Source organism: Triticum dicoccoides, chromosome 3B, assembly GCF_002162155.2.
Source record: "Triticum dicoccoides isolate Atlit2015 ecotype Zavitan chromosome 3B, WEW_v2.0, whole genome shotgun sequence".
In the NCBI taxonomy this organism is placed as follows: Eukaryota; Viridiplantae; Streptophyta; class Magnoliopsida; order Poales; family Poaceae; genus Triticum; species Triticum dicoccoides.
The window spans coordinates 90150464-90169989 of NC_041385.1; the positions used below are offsets into that span (position 1 = coordinate 90150464).

At 47.9% G+C, this 19526-nt stretch overlaps 1 protein-coding gene and 1 non-coding gene across 3 annotated transcripts; both read left to right on the forward strand.

The window, feature by feature from the left end:
- The first annotated feature begins 16382 nt into the window (after nucleotides 1-16382).
- Nucleotides 16383-18252, forward strand: LOC119274939 (dihydrolipoyllysine-residue acetyltransferase component of acetoin cleaving system-like). Of its 2 annotated transcripts, none has more exons than XM_037555701.1 (3): nucleotides 16383-17153; nucleotides 17555-17641; nucleotides 17728-18252. In XM_037555701.1, the coding sequence occupies exons 1-3, from the start codon at nucleotides 16479-16481 to the stop codon at nucleotides 17944-17946; spliced, it is 981 nt and encodes a 326-aa protein (XP_037411598.1). In that variant the 5' UTR covers nucleotides 16383-16478; the 3' UTR covers nucleotides 17947-18252. The 2 variants fall into 2 exon arrangements, with proteins under 2 accessions (XP_037411598.1, XP_037411597.1); XM_037555700.1 differs by having other exon boundaries at nucleotides 16397-17153; nucleotides 17552-17641.
- A 145-nt stretch (nucleotides 18253-18397) lies between these two features.
- On the forward strand, nucleotides 18398-18469 carry TRNAC-GCA. Its single transcript has one exon. It is a non-coding gene; the product is annotated as a tRNA-Cys (tRNA).
- Nucleotides 18470-19526: the final 1057 nt, after the last annotated feature.

The window sequence follows — 19526 nt, forward strand, 5'->3', positions numbered from 1 at the left end:
CTTGGTAGGCATTGGAGTAGAAGCCGGCTTGACATCACTTAGCTTGAATCTTTTTAGCATGTCTTGAGTGTATTTGGCTTGGTTGATGAAGGTACCTTCTCTTATTTGTTTGATATCAAAACCAAGGAAGAACTTCAACTATCCCATCGAAGACATCTTGAACTTAGAGGTCATGAGAGCGGCAAATTCCTCATTGAAAGCTTTGTTAGGGGAACCAAATATAATATCATCAACATATAGTTGGCATACAAACAACTCCCCTTTGACCTTCTTAGTAAAAAGAGTGGGATCAATTTGCCCAACCTCAAATCCACGATCTTGTAACAACTCGGTAAGGTGGTCATACCATGCACGTGGGGCTTGTTTAAGGCCATAGAGTGCCTTATCGAGTTGATACACATGATCCGGGAAGTAGGGATCCTCGAACCCGGGGGGTTGCTTGACATAAACCAACTCATTAATAGGACCATTAAGAAAAGCACTTTTCACATCCATTTGTTGTAACTTAAAGTTGTGATGGGAAGCATAAGCAATCAACAAGCGAATGGATTCAAGGCGAGCAACGGGAGCAAAGGTTTCACCATAGTCGATACCCTCGACTTGGGAGTAGCCTTGTGCTACCAATCTTGCCTTGTTGCGAATGATGTTCCCATGAGCATCTTGCTTGTTCTTGAAAATCCACTTGGTTCCAATGACGTTATGGTTTCCTGACGGCCGTGGCACCAATCTCCACACCTTGTTGTACTCGAAGTTGTTGAGTTCTTCATGCATGGCATTGAGCCAATCTGAATCTTCGAGCGCCTCATAGACCTTTTGGGGTTCAACACAAGAGATAAATGCGTGATGTTCACAATAGTTTGCTAATTGTCTACGAGTGCTTACCCCCTTTCTTAGGCTTCCAACCACATTCTCCATGGGATGGCCTTTGGTGGTGAGCTTGGAAGCAATCTTTGCGGCACGACGCTCTAATTCCTCCTCGGATGTGGAGGGAGGAGGATCAACTTGATTATCTTGAGCGTCGTCTTGAGCTTGTTCAAGATCTTGAGCTTGTTCTTGATCTTGAACTTGCTCGAGGGGGAGAACTTGACCTTGGGAATCATTTGGTGGATTTTCACCATCTTGAGGTTGATCTTGCCCTTGGTCTTGTTCACGAGGTTGAGGGCCTTCACCTTGTTCTTTGGAAGCGTGTGGGTCTTGGGTTGGTGATGGCTCCACTTGAGTGGAGCATTGTCCTTCTCCTTCGGCCACAAGGGGTTCCTCAATGGGTAGGATATGACCCACACCCATTCTTCTTATGGCTTGGGGAGGAATTTCATCACCTACATCACAAGTACCACTTTGCTCCACTTGGGAGCCGTTATTTTCGTCAAACTCCACGCTACACGTCTCCTCAATGAGTCCAGTGGACTTGTTGAGGACACGGTAAGCATGAGAGTTTGTAGCATAACCAACAAATATGCCCTCATAAGCTCTAGCCTCAAATTTAGACAAGTGAACACCTTTCTTGAGAATGAAACACTTACACCCGAACACCCGAAAGTACTTGAGGTTGGGCTTGTTACCGGTAAGTATTTCATAAGGAGTCTTGTTCAAGCCTTTGCAGAGATAGAGCCGATTGGATGCATGACATGCAGTGTTGATGGCTTCAGCCCAAAAATTGTATGGAGACTTGAACTCCGCCATCATGGTCCTTGCCGCATCCATCAACGTTCGGTTCTTCCTCTTCGCAACACCATTTTGTTGAGGGGTATATGGAGCAGCATATTGATGCTTGATCCCCTCATCACTAAGAAACTCATCCAAGGTGTAGTTCTTGAACTCGGTGCCGTTGTCACTTCTTATTGTCAAGATCTTTGCATCATGTTGACATTGAGCTTCATTTGCAAAGTCGATGACAGTTTGTTGAGTCTCACTCTTCCTCTTGAAGAAATATACCCAAGTGTATCTTGATAATCATCCACAATCACCAAACAATACTTTCTACCTCCAAGACTATCAAAGGATGGAGGCCCAAAGAGGTCCATGTGAAGGAGCTCCAAGGGTCTCTTCGAGTAGATGATAGTCGTGGGTGGGTGAGCCTTCTCATGGAGCTTCCCTTCGATACAAGCACTGCAAGCACGATCTTTGGCAAAACTAACATTTGTTAGTCCACGAACATGATCCCCCTTAAGAAGACTGTGCAAAGATCTCATATTGACGTGGGTTAAACGGCGATGCCAAAGCCAACCCACATCAACTTTAGCCATTAGGCATGTCGCGATCTTAGTGGGTCGCTCTGAAAAGTTAATCACATAGAGACCATTCTCGACATGCCCAACAAAGGCTACCTTAAGAGTCTTGCTCCACAAGAGGGCCACGGTATCAACATCAAAGAAAGTGGCAAAGCCCATAAGTGCAAGTTGACGAACGGAAAGTAAATTGTACGCAAGAGACTCAACAAGTATGACTTTCTCGATCGTAAGATCATGAGAAATGACAACCTTCCCAAAAGACCCAATACCTTAGAAGATGAGGCATCACCCCACTCGACATTGGTGGGCATAGATGGGATCTTTTGTACGTCCACCACCAAGTCCTTGCTTTCGGTCATATGATTTGTTGCTCCACTATCGAGCAACCATGATCCCCCACCGGAAGCAAACACCTACAAGAGATAAATGCTTGGTTTTAGGTACCCATTTAGTAATGGGTCCTTTGATGTTAGTTACTAGGGTCTTAGGAACCCAAATAGACCATTCAATGTACTCATAAGGAGAACCAACAAATTTAGCATAAACATGCCCATCACTAGCACGGCACAACACATAAGAAGGGTTAAAGTCGCTAGCTTTGTTGGAAGAGATGGCTTTGCCCTTTTTGGCATCACCACTCTTCGCATTGTTCTTCTTCTCCTTAGGAGCACCCTCTCCCTCCTTCACAAAAGTTTTCTTAAGAGGGGGAGGTCGTTTGGTCTTGTCATTCTTCTTCTTATCCTTGGACTTGGGTGTGAACCCAACTCCCTCCTTGGCCACACCTTCCTTTTGATTGCTCAAAAGGTCATTTGGGTTCTTATCACCTTGTATGCATGACACAAGGCCTTTCTCGAGTTGTTCCTTCAACTTGGCATTCTCCTCCACAAGATGCACATGCTCACACCACGGGTTAGTAGCATTTGCGTTATCAATTAAGACCATATGAGGAAAAGTGACTTTCTCCTTGGTTAACTTCACTTGGAGTTGAGCATGAGACTCCTTGAGGCTAGCATGAGCACCCTTCAAGGCCTTGTGTGCCTTGTCAAGTAAATCAAACTTCTCTTTGAGTCTAGCAAGATCAACCCCAAGTTTAGCCTTCTCAGAGTTTGCCACATGAGAGACAACAAGAGCATGATCAAGATCTTTCTTTAATTTAGCATGGTGATCGTTGTGTGACTCCTCAAGAGTCAAACGATGCCCACGCTCTTCCTCAAGAGCATTAGAAAGATATGATATCTCATCGGCATAGTCACGACTATGCCCTTCCATCTTAGAGATGGTTTCTTCGTGAGCCTCGATCATGTCATTGGCTTCACCAAGTTGTTCCAAGAGAGCAATAAAGTGCTTCTTGGATTTGCCCTTGAGTTTACTCATAAAAGAATCAAATTAATTCATCTCTTCATTATTCCCCTCACTTTCATCAATGCAATCCGTCAAGGAAGGATTAGTAATGATGGTGGTTTTAATGTTGGGGGTTACCTTGTTGGTGGCTTTAGCCATGAGACACTTGGCGGTGATGTTCTCGTTGGGTGAATCGAAGAGAGACACCTGAGGAGTTGTGGCAATGGCAAGGGATGCCATGGCCATTGCTTCATTATCTTCATCATCATCGTCATCCTCACGGTATTCTTCTTGAACCACCAACCCTCGAGTAGGAGTCTTCTTGGTGAAGTTGTTCTTGTTGGGGAAGGACTTGGCTTTGTCTTTTCGGATAAGCTTGCCACCATTGTCTTCCTGCTTCTCGTAAGGACAATCCGCAACGAAATGGCTCACATTGCCACAGTTGTAACAAGTTCTTACTCGTTGATTGCCCTTGAAGCCACTTGAGTTGTTCTTGTTGAAATTTGGTCTTGAGTTCTTCTTGCTCCAAAATTGCCTTGAAGCAAGAGCCATGTGCTCATGATAATCATATTTTGTATCTTCGGGGTTGCTCTCCTCATCTTCCTCTTCTTCCACAATAACCTTGGCCTTCAAGGCAAGGTTGGGCTTCTTTGCCCTTTGAGACCGGAGCACCGCATTATCGGCGGTCTTGTCCAAGATGCTCATTGCAATGAACTCATCCAACACTTCACTTGAGGTCATGGAGTGGAAGTCCGGTCTTTGACGACTTACAGAGGAGATGGCCTTGTTGTAGGGCATCATGGCCTTGAGAAACTTGCGTTTGATCCAATTGTCATCCGTGTCCTTGCTCCCATGATCTCGGAGTGAGACCGCGAGTTTGGTTACTCTCTAAAAGAGCTCACGAGGTTCTTCATCTTCCTTCATAGCAAACTCATCGGCTTCATCTTGCACCACTTCATAGTTGGAGCGTTAAATGCTTGCGCTTCCCTGATAGAGAGACACAACACAATGCCACGCGTCTTTGGCCATGGCATAGGGTTGAAGATAAGGGAGATCTTCAGGGAGAATTGCATCTTGGATGATAAAGAGAGCATTCTCATTGAATTGATTATCCACGGCTTCTCTAGGGGTGAAGTTGCTTGGGTCATGTGGATAGAAACCTTCTTCAATGATTCTCCAAATATTAGTATTCACATGATTTAAATGACGCTCGAAGCGATACACCCAAGAATCAAAATCCTCATTTTTCACAATCTTAGGAGGAGGTCCGGCATGATTTAAATGAGTAGAGGGAATCGGTCCTCCATAAGTTGGAGGTTCCACATGGGCAAAGATGCCGGTGCCATTTCTACCACTAGTAGAAGGACCCTTTCCACTGTTAGCTTCCCCCTTGTCGGAGGTAGCATCCGTCACCTTGTTAGTCGGATCACCCACTTTCATCGGCGAGGTAGACAATTTAAGCCCTTCTAGGAATTTAGTAAACATGCTTTCAACCTCGGTCGTCATGGAGGTTTTCAATGTGTCCAAAGCCACATTGAATTCCTCACGAGAGACCGTGGTTCCCCCATCGGCCGTAGACAAGATAGGATTCACACCGGAGTGCTCCTCCACACCGTCTATGGTGTCAACCATACTCTTCGGACGACAAAGTCCTTAATAAAGAGACGAGGCTCTCATACCAATTGAAAGAATCGATATAGTTGACTAGAGGGGGGGTGAATAGGCAACTAACACTTTTTAATCTTTTCTTTACCAAATTAAACTTTGCATCAAAGTAGGTTGTCTAGATATGCAACTAGGTGAGCAACCTATATGATGCAACAACAACTAGCACACAAGCAAACAAGGGATACAACACAAATAAGCTTGCACAAGTAAAGGCACAAGGTAACCAAGAGTGGAGCCGGTGGAGACGAGGATGTGTTACCGAAGTTCCTTCCTTTTGAGGGGAAGTACGTCTCCGTTAGAGCGGTGTGGAGGCACAATGCTCCCCAAGAAGCCACTAGGGCCACCGTAATCTCCTCACGCCCTCACACAATGCGAGATGCCGTGATTCCACTATTGGTGCCCTTGAAGGCGTTGACCGAACCTTTACAAACAAGGTTGGGGCAATCTCCACAACTTAATTGGAGGCTCCCAACGACACCACGAAGCTTCACCACAATGGACTATGGCTCCGCGGTGACCTCAACCGTCTAGGGTGCTCAAACACCCAAGAGTAACAAGATCTTCTAGGGATTAATGGGGGGAATCAAATTTCTCTTGGTGGAAGTGTAGATCTGGGCCTTCTCAACCACTCTCGAGCAAATCAACAAGTTTGATTGGCTAGGGAGAGAGATCAGGCGAAAATGGAGCTTGGAGCAACAATGGAGCTTTTTGGGGGAAGAGGTAGGTCAACTTTGGGGAAGAAGACCCCTTTATATAGTGGGGGGAACAATCCAACCGTTACCCCCCCAAGCAACCTCGCAGAGAGCGGTACTACCGCTTGGGTGGGCGGTACTACCGCTGAGCCAGCGGTACTACCGCGCCACCCAGCGGTACTTCCGCGCACAAGAGGGGAGCAGGGACCTGGACCCAGAGCGGTACTACCGCGGTGGTAGGGGCGGTACTATCGCTCGGGAGTGGTACTACCGCCACTACTGTCGCGACTAGTGCCGCAGAACCCGACACGAGAAAACGAGGACTCGATTCGAGGCGGTAGTGGCCCGGAGCCTCAGCGGTACTACGGCAGAATCCAGTAAGCGGTACTACCACTGAGGAGCGGTACTACCGCTTGATGTCTTCGGTGGTACTACCGTTGTGGCCCGCGGTACTACCGCTGGGGCCAGACAGAGAGAGCAGAGAGGGGAATGAGAGCTCCATCGAAGCGGGAAGGAACAACGGGTGTAATAAGAATGTGTACGTGTTGATTCCACCCTAGCCATACCAAAGCGGATCCACTCTTGATAGTATGGTGACTCCTACGCAACTAGTCCACCAATAGAGAAATGAAGGAGCTGCGCCGTCTTGAATAAAACAACGAGGGGAGGGAATCGTCTCGTGCCAAAGGATGAATCTCTGAAAATCTCAATGCACACGATTAGTCCGCAAAAGCATTGTCATCAATCACCAAAACACCTTGGGGATAAATATGCCCTTACACTTGTCACATTCATGCAATGCCTACAACTAAAAGCAAAGGACAGTGGTGGTCTAGCCAGGTGAAATACAAGTATTCAGTAAACTTGAAAAGAAATATTTCTATACAACATGGGGTGCAACATACGCTTTGACGTGGCATGAGCGGATTGGCTAGTGCACTGCCAGTAGCTACCAACGCCACTAGATTTTCTGCTTTCGATGGGACGACAACTAGGAGAGCGGAAGGGGGGCGTGCGTCTTGCGGAGGAGAGAGACGGAGGACGATGTGGCTCTTAGAGTGGGACCAAGGTGGGCCATGCGAGCGTCCAGATTCTCCACTGCTCCTTGATTTGGGGCCGTTTTGTGGGATTTTGAACATTTGGACCGGTCCATCCCTATTTGGTGATATTGCCAAGGATGATGCAATGACAACAAGAAATGAAGCTTTTTCGTTTATATCGTGAGTTATAGGAGTAGCACACTATTCATAGGGGATCAAGGGGCTCGTGATAGATTTGCTCGAGTCAATATCTCCTAAACACTATTTCATACACACAAAGTCCAAAGCCATATAGCCTACCTAGTCATACCTTTGAGTGCGTCTAAGTCTCGCTTATTGCGAGACCAAAGTTGTCATTGTCAGAGGCATTCCCCGAAAATGTCGCAGGCCTTATGCGAGAAAGGGTACCTGCAACTACCAGACTACTACACATTGATATGGCTACGCAAGTAAGGATGGGGTGCCTCTATGTCTCGTTTCATGCGAGACAGAGGGAAGCCGCGCCTGAACGTAGACGCGAGATGGGCCGCCAAGCCGAACATGTGGCCACAATCTTTATTTTAATTAATGTTTTCTTTCATGTTTATTGTCTTTGTTTTTTGCTTTATTTTTCGTTTTTCTTTTATACTTCTAACTAGGTAAGAAAAAAATGTTAATCAAACATTTGAAAAATGTTAAATGTTTATGGAGAAAATGTCTCTTATATATACAAAAAGAACATATAGAAATACAAATGTGTTGAAGTTTTCTGATCATGTATTTAGAAAATGTTAATGTAGCATTTGAAAACAATATTGAACAAGTATTTGGAAAATGCTAATCAAGCATTTGAATTTTTTTAGTGTGTATAGAAGAAATATTGACCATGTATTCAAAAAACCTTAATCTTATATTTAAAAAATGTTAAATGTGTATAGAAAAAATGTTGACCACATATTAAAAACATTTGATCTTGTATTTTAAAAATGTTAATCAAGCTTTTGAAAATGTTAAATGTGTATAGCAGAAATGTTGCCCATGTATTAAAAAAAGGTTAATCTTGTAAATGTAACCAACCATTTGAAAAATGTTAAAAATGTGTATAGAAAAAATGTTGACCATGTACTAGAAATGTTAATATTGTATTTGGAAAATGTTAAAAATTTATTTGAAAAATGTTAAACGGGTATTAGAAAAAAGGTATTAGATATATACCAAAAATGTACAGTATGTATGGAAAAAAGTAAACATGAACAAATATTTCAAAAATGTTCATCATGTATTTCAATGTGCTAAACATGTATATAAAAATATTTCTAATGTATACGAAAAGTGTTAAATGTGTACAGAAAACCAAGAAAAACGGAAAACAAGAAAAGGAGACAAAGATGCCAGAAAAGCCAAAGAAAACTAAGAAAGAGACAAGAAAATGAAGAAAAGAAGAAATACAATAAAAGCTTAGTGAAAACTGAGAAAAAACAACAAAAATATGAAAACATGAAGAGAACAAAAAAAAACCGGTGAGAACCATGAAAAATGAAGAATACGATGAAAAAAGAAGAGAAAAACAGAAAATAGAAGAAAACCGTAAAGAAACAAAAGAAAAATAAAAAATAAAAACGTACTGTGGGGAAACCAACGCAGCGAACGAATACAACAAATTGAAATCTAGGGAACGAAACAAATAGTAAATATGGGCCAGCCCAGTAGCTACAAGGTCCTTCAGCGAGACAGAAGGAGCACTCGCAGCATGTGAGATATTGTCGCCGCGGTAAGCATGTATATTACGCACTGATTTTTGTTGCTTTGTCTAAAACTCCAACAAATACATTGACAACATTTAGAAGGAAAAATTCTTATATCTTACAAAAAAAATACTCTAAATGTACATTGTGTGCCCGAAAAAGTTTTGTTGCGTGGTTAAATAACATTTATCTTGCCTTTAAAAAAATGTTTACGTTTATAAAATAATCATCATGTTTACTCCTTTTTTTTTAACAAAAAACTTGGATTTTCGTTAAATATGAAAGAACCATGGATAGAAAAAAAGAGAAAAATAAACAACAAAAAGAGAGGGGGGAAAGAAAGCAAAAGGCAAACAGAAAAAATGTTAGAAAGCATGAAAGAAAAGAAAACTAGACGAAACCTTCCAAAACCAGACGGAAGGTTCCAAAACTACTCCCCAGCCAGCCGTAGAAGGTTCCAAAACCATGAACCGCAGGAAGCAACCACTGCTGGGCTGCCCCTCGAGCGAGTAGGTAGGTGTAGCATTCGCGTTGGGTCCAAGAGGAGCAGCGTGCACATCCAGCTTGGCCGCGCTCTATATATGCAGACACTTTCCCCTTGTTCGTTCCTCAGAGACTTTTGGACGTGCAGAACGACCGGCCGCTCCGGCCAATCGTTCCGGTGCCAACCGGACCATGCATTGGCATTGCAGTGGGGTTCCGGCGCCAACCGCGTCGGCGCACGTCAGTTAGGTGGCCACCAAAAGTATATTTGTTTTCAACTTGAAGACGCGAGTAGTGGAGCACACTTCACTTCACTTGGCTGTATAGGGGGGTCATCTCTCGCGACTCGATCGCGCCATCGACCCGCCAACCAACCGACAAGCCTTCTAGAAAGGGACTACTGCTGCATATGCCACCTAACCTTCTAGTAGAATTAGAATTAGAAATCAATCTGGTTGGAACTTGGAACTTACTTAATTGCCTAACCACGTAGCACTAGCTGACTAGCCAGCATCAGCAACCCACTACACATTTCACATTTGGACCAACGGCGCTGCGTGCCACGAAGTCATCGAGCACCAGCGCGCCCTGCATGGAATCTACTAGGAGTTGGCCGTGTGCGTCTACGTGATTGTAAGCTTAGTTATGGTTCAGCTGGAGCATAGGTCCAGGCCACATGATTCAAACATATTCACCTACGTATGTGCCACATTAATTTATACAGCCCAATGCAACTAAAATAGAAGATGTTAAAAGTCCTATTCTGATCCCGAGCTCAAATGCACCTCAGTGAACAGTAAAATAAAAAGATAGTAAAAATATTCAAAAAAGTCTGAATTTTATTTTTGATAAACTCTGACGAATATGCTTAACAAATTTCAGCATGAAATGACATACGTGGAGGTCTGGCAAAAAGAAAACAAAATCAGTACTCCAAGATGTTTTCAAAACTAGCATTTTTGAAGCATCGATTTTTTTTGTCACGACTTCCACCAATGTAATTTCATGCTGAAATGTTGCAAGCATACAAAACATTTGTCAAATTTACCACAAAACAAATTCAGAATTTTTTAATTTATCTTACTATTTTTGCGACTTTACTGTTCATCAAGGTGCATTTGAGCTGGGGAGCAGATACTCCACATCCGTCAACTTGAAATTTCTAAAGAAAAAGTAAAACTCACTGAGACAACAAATAATATAGGATTCCTTATTGATACGGTGCTCTCCTAGTCTTCCTCGGGACAACATAATAATTTTGTCCTCTGTTTCAATGCCAACAGTTCTCAATGTGACTAGCTTTTGAGAAATCGTCGTCTGGTCGATTTGGCTAGAGAGGAACGGCCACATCTTCAAGGAAGTTGAGCGGCCGATCGGGATGGTGTTCGAGTGGATTACAGATGAGCTAGCAACCTGGGTTCTGGCGGGGGGACGACACCTGATGCCGCGAGAGTAGGCCAGGCCGTGCCCGGCTTTTTGTTTCCTTTCTCATTCCGCAGCCGTTCTGGTTGCTTTTGTACAGACTAGTGCTCTGTCGCTGCTTCTTCTCATAATGCAAACGCAGTTCACCTCCGCTTCATCAAAAACTAGCTTTTGAGAAACTCCATCACCTAAGTACAAGCACATGAGTGATACTTTAATAATACAAGCAATAAGTTTATACATGTTAATGTAAGCATGACACATGATACATTACCTTAGAAGGGTCTTGTATTGAATAAAAGGATTGAGTGAACTTGGGCTCCCTTGTGACGATAATGCAAAATCTGTAGCCTTCTCATGGAGCATATGATTTTAGGATAAATTGTTATTACTAGAAGTTTAAGAATATGAAAGAATTTTATATGATTTCCCTAGGATTTCTCCTGTGAAGCGTTCTCGTCAGTCGTACCGTCCCCAGTGTACGTGCTAGGAACCTGAGAGCTCCATCTTGAGATGTTGAAGTAGATATCAGAATAGTTGACCCAGTTGCAAATATACTTAATAAAGACACCAAATATTGACATAATAATTGATGTGCCTAACTCGCAAGTGGATTATATTGAGCTGATTTATTGTTATAATAGGCATAATGGCTATAATAGTGTAAAACAAGTAATTTCACACCTATACATTGCATACTATGAAGGACATTACAAGGATATAAACATCAAAAATGTAATTTTCATTAGCAAATAATGTCTTAATACACCATGTATATGTGATTATACAATGAGAGGGGAGGGGGGCATAGCCCCCCTACCCTGACATAAGATGGTGGAGGGGGGCTTCCACCCCATCCCAATTTAACTAGTCGATCATGGTTGGGAGAGTCGGATGAAGCATCACAAAGTTTTTCTTTCATAAGTTACTCAACAAACAATTGAGAAATATGGGTTGAAGAATCAACATCAATATGTAGGAGCCAATCTAAAAATCTTACTTTAGTGCCCAATTTTTTAGCACGCCATGATTTGTATCCAAACTTCAATTCTATTGGCAAGTGATGTAGGAAAAAACCAACGTGATGGATAAACTGTAATAATCTTACCTCACAAGCAAGCAATGTGTGCTTCGATCTTGGAGCACCAAGGGCCTTTTCATCATTGTTCCGACTCTTAGTTCTTGGTTTGTCTCCTACAAGTTTAAAATGGATCCATATCATTTCAAATACGCTTTAAAACTATCTCAGTGGACTGTTAATAGACTACATCATCGAGGTTCTATATGTTAGAAGGGAAAGATAGGTTTGGTGGAATAGTCGTTGTATTGTTTGAGCCTCGTGGGCATATATATAGGAGTACAAAGACCAACTTGGAGTACAAGACAAGGCAGGACCAAATCCTAGTCTATCCTATACTTCCTAATAATCCTTATACTCAACATCCCCCCGCAGTCACAACGGTGGCGACGCAGACGGTGAGACTGGAGAAGAATTCGAAGGCAAGCCGACGGATACCCCCCCACAGTCGGAACAGTCAACGCATCGCGGAGTCATGGCTGGAGTGAAAACCGACAAGGTTGCTCAAGCAGACGATAGCCCTTTGTGCCGTTTGTCGATGTAGCCGAGAGCATGGGTGGTGGAGTCGTGGTCGAGGTAGCCGTGCGAAGAATGCTGTGGTCAATGTCGAGTCGGGGTAGCCGCTGTCGAGGAAGTCGCCGTGAAGCCGCGGGCGCAAGGAGGCGCCGTGTTAGTCATAGGCGCAGTGGTGTCGAAGTAGTGGTGCACCGGGGAGAAGATGTTGTTGACGACGCGTCGCAACGGGTTTGCCAAGCCCGGGGACACATCGTAGACGAAGGCACGCACCAGTGTTGCCAGCACCGGGCATGCGTAGACGGACGAAGACGAAGTTGACGAAGCGCCGACCAGGCTTGCCAGGCCTGGGGACATGTCGTGGATGAAGGCATGCATCGGTGTTGCCAGCACCGGGCATGCGTAGACGAGGGACCTGCACGAGCTGTACGCCATGTCGGAGAAACTGGAGGGGCCAGCAGAGAAGAACTCGACGACGATTGCGGCGTCCATCGGCGCGGGGCCGAAGTCACCGACGGTGGTCGGAGTAGACGAAGTGGTCGGGGTAGATGACGGCGACGCTGACGACGGGCTGGTGCTTGGACGAAGATGAAGGTGGTGGACGAGCGGCGGCGGCGGCTACGGAGGTAGCGGCGGCGGCGGCCAAAGAAGAGCGGCGGCGACAGCCTGACGGCGGCGGCGGCGGCTAGGTTAGGTGTGCGGCGGCGGTGCTCGAAGTAGGCGAAGAACCCTGACAATGTGACGAAGACCGGCGCGGACGGTGGCCTTCCCGCGCCCAGGAAAACGGCGTGGCGCATACCACGGGAGGTCGACGCGTGGTGACGGCGGAGTGGACCGCGGGCCGCGGCACTACGGCCCAAAGGGGTGACGCAGCGGCGGCAGGCGGGTCGGGGCGACGGAGGGAAGACCGCGGGGCGGCGGCAGGGACCGCGAGCCGCGACGTTGTGGCCCGAAGGGGCGACGCAACGGTGGTTCGCGAGTGGTGCAACCGCGGGGTCGGCCTCGGGACGGCAGCGTGGACCGCATGCCACGCTCGCTACGGCCTGACGGGGCGACGCAACGGCGGCGCAAGGGTCGGTGCAGCCACGGGAACGGCCTGGAGCGGACGGCCCCGGGGCAGCGGTGGACCGCGGGCCGCGACACTACGGCCCGAAAGGGCGACGCAGCGGTGACGCGGGTCGGTGCAGCCGCGAGGAGAACCACGTGGCGGCGACACTACGGCCCGACGGGGCGACGCAGCGGCAGCCCGATGCTCGATCGGTGGAGAGGCGCGCTGAACTCGGGGACGATCTTCACGGGACCTGCGGAGGCGCGTGCAACCGACGGGCCAGGTCAGTCGCGCGGCGTAGATGAGGCGGATCGCGGCGGCGAGCGGGTGATCAAGCTGATCGCGCGCGAGGTCAGGGACGCCACTCGGTGGAGGCGTGGTGGCGACGGAGTCCGAGATGAAGCCGACGGCGGCGGGCGGCAGGGCGGCTATGATTGGCCGCCGCATGGCGCGAGGCCGGCCGGTCGGGGTGATGCAGGAGTCCCGGTCGGAGCAGTGCGGTGATGGCCGGCGTAGATCGACGGGCAGGACGTCGCGTGAACGACGGTGGTGAAGGGCCGCTGCATGACGCGAGGCCGCCGGGTCGGGGCGACCGACGGGCAGACGCGTGGATGACGCGCGAGGCCGCCGGGTCGGTGAAGAAGCCAACCAATCGCGCCGGTGTTGGAGTAGAGACACACGGGGTCGACGGCTGTTAGAATAAATCCGAGGCACTCTGTTGATCATCCGAGGATCAAGCAATCATACGAATACGACACCGAAATTTGTTAATGAGGTTTATCGATATGGCTACATCCCGGAGCTTGACCGGGTTTCGACGTTGAGGGTACGTGGGACTACAGGCCTCCCAAGGACTAAAGCTCTGTTTGCCCTCTCGTAACGTAGAAATAGGAAAAACGCGTGAATATAGATGTCGTGTTATCCTGGAATACTATAGGAACTAAAACCACATGAAACCTAAAAACTAACATTTAGGTGCCGCACATAAAAAGCATAGAAATTGTAGACAACAAAAGAAGAAAACATGAGATATGACATCACGTTTTGTTTCCTTCAAAATTCCAATGGAATAACAAGTTGCATAGGAATTTCAAATGAGTGTAGGATATTATTCCTTTGTTCCAAACGACAATAGAATACGAATAGTTTCTATAGGAATCATATCATCCAAAATTCATGCGTTTTTCTTTTGTTACCGACGGGCCTAATTTTAAGGGCATCTCCAACGCCGACTTTCAAACCGTCCGTAACCGTATGGACCACGTGGTTAGGACATGTTTTGTCATCCAATGCGGTCTTGTATCGGTCCGTTGACCAGTCTGAACCGCTGCCGCACAAGCATTCGACAAACCTGGCACACCCAAAACCTTCCCCTCGCACACGCGTTTTTCCGCCTGAAGCCAGCTACCAGTATTCATACCGCTCTAGAGCGGCCGCTCCGCACTGACGCCAGCCCAAAGCGAACGTTACCTCTCCTGGCGCCAACATTGAAGCCGCTTGCCAGCTGAGGGCGCCGCCCATGCCGCATCCCAGTGTAGGCGCATGTTCGATACTGGAGAAGAGTTTACTAGACGGGACGTGACGTATATGTACTGTGCCCGTTCAATGTCCGTTCGGCCGTCTACCGCCATTTAACAAACTCACCGGCCAAGGAACCAACTCCGACGCCCGTGCATTGACGCACCCGAACGCTTGACCTCATCGGAAACCGCTATTTAAAGAAGGCCACGCCAAGCTCACAACACACCACAACACTTTCGCTCCACATCTTTCTCCCGTGCGCGACATCCGCCATTACCGCGTTTAGGAAAGCTCTATGGGAGAGCCTCTCGATGGATCAGAAGCACGAGGTGGCCGCCCTTGCAGCCACCTGGCAGCGCCGCCGTGCCAGGAGGATCGAGACCAGCATGTCGGCCAGCTCCCCCGAGGTCTCCGACGACGACCCCACGATGAAGACAGGCTCTGACGACGACACAACACTGGAGCCCATGCGGTGAATGCCGGCTGGACTACGGAGCAGGCACATGCGCACTTCAAAAGGAACAATGGGACAATACGTTCCTCCGCGACCAGCACCGGCTGGCAAAGGGCCAAATCTACGGCGAGCGCGCGAGTGAGGAGGCCATGGAGACCATGGCCATGATGAACCCCAATTTCGTCGCCGAGCAGCGGGCACTCTATGAGGCCGCACGTGCTCAAGCAACCGCTCGCAACACCGAGGCAGCGCAGCTGGACACGGAGGCGGCACCAATGATCGAGGACGAGGACGCCGCCAGCTACGCGTCCTACGCACCGATGTCGAACTTTCAGGGGCGCATGTGGCAAGAGGACAGTCTCGGACCATCCATGTCCATCGTCGACCTCACTTCCACCAGCGACGGATGGGTCGCGGACTCCGACGAGGAGGAGTAGAACATTGGAGGCGGCGGGGTCTCGAGTCCCAAGTGGGCCAGTCCGCCTTCCATATTCTACTCTTTCTCGCCGGCGACCGCACCTTCACTTCACAGGTCTTGCCCTCGCCGCTCATGGAGACGGTAGATGGAGGACTTGGACCACGGGCGAGCACCGTCGTACGCTAGGTTTGGGTCCGGTCCTTTCTTCTAATGATGTCCGAAATATAGTAAATGTGCTTTGTTTTGCATGAAACTCATTCGGTTTACATGTAATTTGTTTGATTTATTGAAATCTGGCTTGAAATGTATGCGTACAGCTTTGGATGGCCGACTCCTGCATCACAGTCGGCGGACTGGTCTCCTCGGACAGATGCGGTGTTCACTTTGCGGGGCAGTGTTGGATGATGCCCTAAAGAAATATCGAACCGGCGCATGATCGCGTGGCTGGTGAGGAAAAACCAGTCAATTTTGTAGAAGATTGACCCAAGATTACATCCAATTCGTACTAAAAAAAACAGAGCAGTCCATGGTTATTCCTCCATACTCTGCATCCCCATCTGAGTCGCATTCTTCATAGTACGACGTATTTTCTCTCCAACTCTCTCTAGAAGCAGCAGAAACGATCCAGTCGACACACTTGAACCAACCATGCATGCTCACCTACCTCTACCTGGAATAACATCACAAAGTACACCAGTAGTTAAGCAACAAAACCTAATACTATTGGGCGGAAACAAGCAGACACACAGACTATAAGACGCACGTCGAGGCAGACAGATATCTCAGAAGAAGCAGAGCTTGACAGAGCTGAGCAGAGCGAGAGAGAGACAGACACATAGACAGCAATGGGGTTCGGCGTGGTGTCCCTGCTCAACGCGGTGTTCCGCCGGGCCTTCACCTCGGCCGGCCTCCGTCCCAGCTCCGTCGCCGTCGATGCCGACACCACGCTCCACTTCTGGGCGCACCCCTCCCTCCTCTCCTCCCCCGACGCCGAGTCCAAGCAGCGGGGGCGGCGGCCGGTGGTGGTGCTGATCCACGGCTTCGGCCCGGACCCGACGTGGCAGTGGGCGTCGCAGGTGGGCCCGCTGTCCAAGCACTTCGACCTCATCGTGCCCACGCTGCTCTTCTTCGGCGCCTCCACCACGCGGGCCCCGGGCCGCTCCGACGCGTTCCAGGCCGCCGCCATCGCCAAGCTCCTCGCCAGCGACCACCTCGCCGCCGGGGATGGGCGGGTGGTGCACGTGGTGGGCACCAGCTACGGCGGGCTGGTGGCGTACCACCTGGCGCGGGCGCTGCAGCAGGGAGGCGGAGCGTGGACGGTGGGGAAGGTGGCGGTCTGCAGCTCGGACCTGGCCAAGGGCCCCGAGGACGACCGGGCGCTGGCGGCCAAGGGCGGCGTGGCGGACGTGACGGAGCTGATGGTGCCGGCGGACACCAAGGCGCTGCGGCGGCTGATGGACATCTGCGCGCACGGCCCGCCCAAGTACCTCCCCGAGTGCCTCGCCCGCGACCTCCTCCGGGTACGTACGCACTCCGACGCCATTCGCCGGAGTACAACACACGCACATGTAGTAATACAGACATACAGTAAACGTGTTCTGGTTGACGTAACATTGAGGCCATGCATACGTGGGTTGGGTGCGACGTCGATTGAAAAGGTCGGAGTAGTGTGCATCATTCGCCGCCATGATCAAAAAGCTAAGAAAATGATGGATCGCCCCAGCTCGCTAGCGCACCAGCGATTTGGTGGCGAATCACGTCTGCCACCGACCGATCAGTTGGTGGAGAATGTGGGTGTGTGACACAGCAAGCATGCATGCATGTAGCCACAATAAAAAAATCCAAGTTAGAGTAGGGGTACTAGATTGCAACTAATTGATTTATAACTTGATAAAGCACGAACACTTTTACTGTGCAGAAGTGCTTCGCTGTCCAGAGAGAGGGGAAGATCGAGCTGATCAAGGGGATCGCCTCCGGGCACGGCTTCCAGATCACTCCTCTCCCTCAGGTAATTACTACTCTACTGATTAGCACTCACAGACGTACGTTTGTTCGACTAACAGCAGGGATGTTGGCATGATCGTATGTTTGCAGGAAGTGTTGATCGTGTGGGGCGAGTTCGACCAGATCTTCCCGGTGGTCAAGGCGCACAAGGTGAAGGAGAAGCTCGGGGAGAAGGCGACGGTGAGGATCATCCCCAACACGGGCCACCTGCCGCAGCAGGAGGACTCCAAGCTCTTCAACCAGATCCTCCTCGACTTCCTGCTGCCTCCGCCTTCCTCCTCCAATGGCGCCGCCGCCGCCGCCAAGTAGCTAGCCACAGAGACCGCCACTCACTTGATGCCGTGCAGGTTAATTTTGATATATAGAGTGGGGTGCAATGTAGTACTAGTAATTAAGTGGCATCAGTGGACTCGTAATTGGGCGTATAAGGAAGGTGGTGATGTGTTGTTTCATGCGCGCATCGCCTTCTTCCGATTCATATACGATGATCGATCGGTACGAGACTCTTTCGATCGTCTTTGTTTTACTTTGAAACGAGAGGACAGTTTTCAGTGTCATACATACATATATCCGCCGGCATTTGGTCTTCTCTCATGTACGGACGTTTCATGTCGAGTTCTTCTCGGGTTGGACTTGGAGCACGTGATTTCGAACATAGATTTCACGTTGGCCGTAGGTAAGTAAGCTTAGGTATGGTGTAAAAGATTATCCGTTGTTTATATCTAATGGGGAGTGGTAGCTGCGGAATTCATCATCAAATGGGTCCATAGCTCAGTGGTAGAGCAATTGACTGCAGATCAATAGGTCACCGGTTCGAACCCGGTTGGGCCCTCGTGCTCATTTAGTTTTTTTTCATTTTCTTTTTAGAAGTCACTTCTTCAAAAGAACATGATATACTCATGTGGTCCTCTCGAAAACTCCCTTGGGTCCGTAATATGTATTGCAAACATGATGAGCCCTCGTGCTCATTTAGTTTTTTTTCATTTTCTTTTTAGAAGTCACTTCTTCAAAAGAACATGATATACTCATGTGGTCCTCTCGAAAACTTCCTTGGGTCCGTAATATGTATTGCAAACATGATGAGTACTTTTCATTGTTAACTTCAGAAAGATGATGAGTACTTTTTATTGTTAACTTCAGAACGATATGATTTTTTTATGTCGCTTCTTCAAGAAGACATGCGACTTTTCATAATGTTTTCAAGGCTGCCGAAGTAACGGGTAAAATTAAAATCGGTAACAAAAATCTGCGTGTGAGACTCGTATGTCATTGGCTACATTTTCTTCCCAGCCCAACTCCCCACCCACACACACAAAGCACGCATGAATTTAGCACAGAAGATTTCATTCATGGACGATTTCCCAGCCCAAGCAGTTTATTTCATAGTTAGGGGCGAAAAATTGGTCGCACAACGACTTAGTATATATAGAACATTAAAACTTAAACTAAACCTATAAAAAAACTAGTTGTTGAAACGATAACAGCGGCGAGACTTTCGATGGTAGACGATGCGGCATTGGCCGCCTCAATCTCATGAAAACGAGCCAAAAGCAGCCTTGTCCCACACCGGACTTGCGCCGGCTACAACATTGCAGGCCATGATGGAGGGAAGACAGGGCAGGGCGGCCTCATCCCATTTGGTCTCTTGGGTCCGTAATATGTATTGCAAACATGATGAGTACTTTTTCCCTCAAAAAAAAACATGATGAGTACTTTTCATTGTTAACTTCAGAACGACATGATAATTTTTTACGTCGCTTCTTCAAGAAGACATGCGACTTTTCATAATGTTTTCAAGGCTGCCGAAGTAACGGGTAAAATTAAAATCAGTAACAAAAATCTGCGTGTGAGACTCGTATGTCATTGGCTATAACATTTTTCTTCCCAGC

What these genes read in the sequence shown, in the direction of transcription:
- LOC119274939 (XM_037555700.1), top strand. Translation starts at nt 16,479, where the DNA reads ATGGGGTTCGGCGTGGTGTCCCTGCTCAACGCGGTGTTCCGCCGGGCC. An exon ending in TCGCCCGCGACCTCCTCCGG is followed by an intron (nt 17,154 to 17,551) that starts GTACGTACGCAC and finishes TTTACTGTGCAG; the next exon opens with AAGTGCTTCGCTGTCCAGAG. An exon ending in AGATCACTCCTCTCCCTCAG is followed by an intron (nt 17,642 to 17,727) that starts GTAATTACTACT and finishes GTATGTTTGCAG; the next exon opens with GAAGTGTTGATCGTGTGGGG.